We start from the raw sequence: 6,000 nt of genomic DNA, 5'->3' as shown, positions 1-6,000 counted from the left end.
CTGGCTCCTTCCAGTCAGTGGCCTGCTCCTAATTGACACACACACACACACACACACACACACCAGGAAACGCACATGAATAAAGAAAGGCAAAGATAGACACACACATACAGACAAATGCACATCCATGCATGCAAACATTCTTAACACACAAACATGCACCCCCACTGTCCTGCATTGATTCACCCTTCTCCATCTTCCCAGCACCCCCACCTCACCAATAGTTACAAAGATGTTGTCATGGCCGATCAGTAGGCCCTGAGTTGTGCCTGTGGGGAGACTGGAGCTTGCTAGCCTAGCATCCACATGCTGTATGCATGCAGCGCAGGGTTAGAGCCTGCTGATGCTCTTAATAAGGCTCACAGCCCATGTATGTAGAATGACTGACTTGTTCATTGGTTGAGTGGTTAGCTAGTTGCATGGCTAGAATTCTAAATAACTGATTGACAGACTGACAAAGCACATGACAAGCAGGGCTGCTTTATGACTGACTGTTGTACTTGCTCACTGGCTTTATAGGCTGACTAGTTGACTGGATAGTTTAGTGGGTGACTGAAAAGCAGTGTGAACAACCATCTGACTGACCACCAAAAGGGCTATTGGCTAAGTGGTGGACGGATTATGATGTCACTGTGGCCACTTCTATACTAATGAAGATGAATTTGAGATCAGTGCTTGCATAGCCCATGTTTTCTGCCCATTCAAGCATACCAGTGATCCATACTGACACCACAAAAGACTACAGAAATGTTTGCATTTGGTCTATTGAGTATGCCCAAGATGCTTGAGTCATCTGCTTTGAGGGCGACATGCACCAGTGTGTAACCACATGTCATAACAACAGACCCATGTTTTTGTTAGCCTCCACACCAGCCACATCTCGACATGTATCGGGATATGGCAATGCAATACCATATTTCTCAGCAAGAAAAATGTCAGTTTTATAGTATTCACTCCCCGCATCTGTGTGGTATGTTCAGCTTGGGCTACAAACATCAGTTGACGAGCATCAAATGATACACTGTACTCTGCTGATGTTTGTTTCACTGTAAGCCAAATTTTTATCTATTTTAAATCACACATCTCTTTATAGTGAAATGGATGGTACAGAATGTCTCTGGAGGACCTTTTTCTGAAAATTTCACCTCAAAGACCCAATAAACGAAAAATATAGATCTGCATTATGAAAGCTGACAATTCTGTCTGTGTATTATTATCATTATTATTATTTTCCAGCTGATTAACTCCAGTGCACCACTGCATCTTTTCCCTTTCTTACCAATTATTTTCTCGCTCTGTACTGCTCCAGTCAGTGGCTTGAGTTTGGTCTTCCACTTTTTCATTCTCTCTTTCTCTCTCACTTCATTTCCCCTAACACTGTCTCCTTCTATTTTCTTATGGTCCTTCACTATCTCTCCCTCTCTGTCTCTCCCTGTTTTTGCCTCTCTTTCTCCGACGGGCTCTGGTAACACAGTTGACATTTCCCCAACATGGCTGCCAGACACAGCTTCAGCACCTTTCCAGTTTCACCCTTCCTTTCTCCCTTTTTCTCTCTTCCCACCCCCCACTCTTTCCTCACTTGCTGGGGTTAAAGAAAAGCAGAAATTAGCCCCAGACCATGTAGAGGTGATTGGTATCAAATTGCACTGAAAATGGAAATGCCAATAAAATTGACAGCCCTTCTCCAGCCCTCTTTCCTTTCCCCCTTCTAGGTAAAAATAAGCGTGTATAGGTCAGACTCAGAGGTATAAGCGAAGAGAGATAAGGGGGGGAGGATTAATATTGGTAAGTGTTAAGGTTTCCCTGGCTTAGGGTGATGGGTGACAAAAAAATTGCAGCAAGAACACACAGAGAATCATGCAGTTTTTCTGAGCATACACTCTTTTAGTACTTTTGTACTTCATTTGCTCCCCTTTTTGTATCCTCCCTTGTTTTCCCTGTTCTCTATGCTTCTCATGATTCTCACCTCTTCCCTGAGATTCCATGCACACCAACTCTTTCCCACTTGCTCACCTGCATGAATACTCACTCGCTCACCCACACTGAGCTGGTACTCTGGCCGTTTGCTTCTGTTTTCCCCAACTCGCATGGGACAAGCCCCTGGGTTTGTTATTGTAGGCTTTGCTGAACATGAGCCGGTCTTTACAACGGATTGAAAGCATTTGCTTCCAATGAAAATCTGGTCTTAGATTACAGGGCCACGGCTCGGCTCACCCCTCTTTTCCACCAGGCAGAGAGATGTAGACAGAAGGGTGGGTGTATTTTAGTCCTGAAACAGTAGGAAGAAAAAAACTCACTTGTTAAGCTCCGGCTGCATTTGTCCCAGACTAATGATGTAACCAAAGCCCACATTTAAAAAAAAAACAAAACAAAGCATTTTTTAAGGACAGAGAGGAAGAGAAGCTAGGTTTAATGGCGCTTGCGTGGTTAGTCTGTTAATCAATTAATGGATTGGCCATAAGTGATTAATTGGGTAAAGATTATTTAGTTCTGGTTTGATGTGTGTTTGTTTTACATCATTATGAATTAAATATATATGGCTTTTGTGCTGTGGAAACACACAAATGTAATATTATTTAAGCTCTGGAACATTTGTGAACATTTTTACTAATTCTTTCTTTATAGCAGATTTTCATCCTTTTATCCTGTCCATAACATCATCCAGTGACTAGTAGCTCAACCATTACATTTTGGTGATGTGACAGTACAGTTCAACCAGCTGGTTTACCTGCCTCACAATGGCAGGTGTTTGCATCACTGTCAGGCCATCTATAATAAGCTGTCTCTTGTTTTATCCCTTCTTCACCCTCGATAGCATCCCCTCCACTTTCACATGAGGTTCATTAAAAACCCTTCAATATGTGTGCATATGTATCTCCTTCTGCTAGAACAGAGCGAGAGAGTGAGAGCTAGCTGAGAGCGTTGTTTCGTATGGATCGTTGAGGCTCTCTCTCTCTCCTAATGGTGTATATAATTCAGGTGCCCTCCAGGCATGCTTTCAGGAATTCTTTTGCCTGAGGTAATGGGGAGCAAAGGCCTGGGTTTTAGGCCCTTGATTATTCCATTGATGTGGCAGGCTGGAAAAAAGTCATCTCCAACCGGATTAGCGCCAACATGCCTATTAATTATCGATGAATCGGGGCTTAGGGTTTAGCTAGGTGCTGGGTGTCGCCCTCTGCAAGTTAGTGGAACGCAGGCCCATTTCATTGCAGTTATCTATCCCTGCCACAGTGAATAGACCTAGAAGCTTTAGAAGTGCTTTGTGTGTAATCAATAAATAACTGGATCCAATTGTGTGCACTGCTTTAGTGGGGGTTTTTTGTTTTTTGTTTTGCTTTTTTCTCACATTTTTATTTCCCCTCACTTCCAGTCGAGAGAGGCGATACAGGACAAAAGTCAGTTATTTGCCTCTGAAATGTTTAGCAGTGAAGGTGCCACTTGTTTACCTTGCCTCATGTTTCTTTTATGATTATCATCTTCATTGAGGGTGGCTCACATTTTTGAATAATGATAATAACAATTAGGCTTTTCACAGCCACGGATGGGAAGAGGCCCTTTCTCTCCACTGGAGCTGTATAGAAAACGTACCATAATTGGATGGTTTTGAATATGTGCTGCGTGTGTGTGAGTGTGAGTATGGGTTCATGTTGTTGAGTCTGAATGCAGAGAAAAGGCCCGTGGAGCGCCTTCCTTTCTCTCTTTCTGTCAGTGCTCAAATACGCTGAGCTTTCTCAGTGTTCCCCTTAGGTGAGGTTAACTGGCCTTAATAGAGTCTTATCGAAGCCCTACAGGTTGCTGTAAGCAGCCATGACGCCATTGTTATGAAAAGCAGTTAGCTTTGTTAGCTCTGTATGTGCCTCTGACTTCCTTTTTTCTACCTATTTTCCTTTTATTTTCTGCCTTCCCCCTCCTTGCAACCTTGCCTTTTGTAGTGCCGTGTTACTCTTTCCACCTCAGGTAAAATGGCAGAATGCGCTGGGGCAACGCTTCAATAACTATTTTCCCCTCAGGATAATAAAGCCTAAATCTCTCTGTCATTTTCAATTCTGCGTGGGCTTGGATGGGAGAGTGGGGAAATGCGACCTTACAAGTCCTTTGTGCTCCCCTTCTCCCTGTCTTTCTCCCAGGAAGATGCAAGCGCTTGCTCTGTTTTCAAGTGACGGGGGGAGCAAAATGAAAGGGAGGGTTATTTATAAATGTATTAAAAATGAATGCATTTATGAGGTGCTGTTTTCCAGCCATTCTCTTCTTGCCATTGTTGTGTCTCTATATCCATCCTTCTGTGCATACAAAGCCCTCCAGAATTCCCTCGAAATCGTATTTATTCCCTTTGAACACAGAGGCGCAGCAAATGCAGGAAGTAAACAAACTGTGTGTCTGATCTCCACTGTCTCTTCCTGTTTCTTGTCATGTGACAGGTGATGGTCTGGACAACAGTGTGGCTTCGCCGAGCACAGGGGATGACGATGACCCGGATAAAGAAAAGAAACACAACAAGAAGAGAGGGATTTTCCCTAAGGTGGCCACCAACATCATGAGAGCATGGCTCTTCCAGCACCTAACGGTGAGTTGAGCCAAACGCCATTCGTTCACTCTCAGTTTCATATCACGAGTGCACACTCAACTTCATTTTACAGCCACGGGCTGTCTGTACTGTTATACTTGCACATAGACACACAGATACGCTCTGTCTTTCTGCACTACTCAAAAGAACACACTGAGCCACTCTTTCTCTCTCTCTCTCACACACACGCACACGCGCACACACACACACACACACACACACACACACACACACACACACACACACCACAGCCCCTCTTCTTCATAGTGTATCCTTGTTCGTACGGTGCACACTTCAAAGATGGAGGCCTGTGTAATCTGCTGGCGATCTCTGCAGCCTGCGTTCTCACTTCTCATCTGCTGAAACTGAATAAGGTTGAAGCCAAGGAGAGATGCCCCTGGCCATAACTGCAGATACATAGATGAACCTTATTAAAAACAAATCTGTCATTATTTAACAGATGCCGGGGATGCTGCAAAGGCCTGTGGTTTGGCTCCATTTTTCCTCAATTATAGCAGAGAATACAAATGCCGTTAACACCATCTGACTGCATCACAGATACTTTGTGGGGAAAAATGTATTTAGGCAATGGAGGGTGCCAATGTGACTGCTGGGATGGAACCAACAGTGAGCTGAATGCTCCCTTGGCCAACACAATTTTGATTCCGTTCAAGCCGAATCATTCGACTTATTAAAGATGTCTAGTTAAAGAACAGTGTACCATAGTTTACATGGTCTGTCATGAAATGAAATTCTTCAGTGTTTTCTTTTTTTTTTTTTTACCCCACCCCATAAAGAGTCACTTGCTTCAGTGTTGGTACAGCTTACTAACTCAGAGTGATTATAGTTTCCTTAGTCCCTATGAGTGCATATTACACAGCTAGTATCTGCAATAATCATTGCCAAGAATGAGAAGCTTTGCTGTTTTTATTATAGTTTTAAATGGTATTTTAAGAAAAAGAGCTGATATGTTTTCAGTCAACAAATAGTTAATACATTTTCCTTAACGTTGGTTTGAGACCTCACCTCCCACATCTGTTTTTGTATCGATTCAGATAAAGTATGAACAGGGCACAATATGACCACCCGGAATTAATATTAAGATACACCGTACTGCTAACCTTTAAAAAATATAAAAATACAGTAAGTGAAACTGCTTTTTTGTGTGACAGATGAAGACTTTCGTTACATTTTTCATTTCAGCATACACAGCTACGCTAGGGAAAAACCTTGCGTCACACACATTCTGCCTATGTCAGGAGTTTGTGGAGAACTTGATACGCTCTGGCTTTGTGGGTGTTGGTTTGAATTGCACAACAGTGATGATGTTAACGAAAGCAATTTGGTTGTTGGATGATGGCTATTGCATGGGCTCAACTTTTTATTTATTTGTAGCTTGTCTTTGATGTCGATGGTATTCATCGCTCAGTGCATTT

General features: G+C 42.9%; 1 protein-coding gene across 2 annotated transcripts in view; it reads left to right on the top strand.

Annotated features, from left to right (window-relative positions):
• The window catches only part of meis1b (Meis homeobox 1 b), a 77,352-nt gene that overhangs the window by 31,138 nt on the left and 40,214 nt on the right, over positions 1 to 6,000 (top strand). For both annotated transcript variants that reach the window (XM_014333612.2, XM_005922421.3), the window contains exon 8: positions 4,419 to 4,564. In XM_014333612.2, the coding sequence (XP_014189098.1) occupies positions 4,419 to 4,564 (146 nt within the window). The remainder of the gene's footprint in view (positions 1 to 4,418; positions 4,565 to 6,000) is intronic.

Source organism: Haplochromis burtoni, unplaced genomic scaffold (assembly GCF_018398535.1).
Source record: "Haplochromis burtoni strain Fernald_Lab_line unplaced genomic scaffold, NCSU_Asbu1 Contig_57, whole genome shotgun sequence".
Classification (NCBI taxonomy): domain Eukaryota; kingdom Metazoa; phylum Chordata; class Actinopteri; order Cichliformes; family Cichlidae; genus Haplochromis; species Haplochromis burtoni.
Note: the sequence above shows the minus strand (reverse complement) of the source record. Positions and strands in the feature narration are given on the sequence as shown.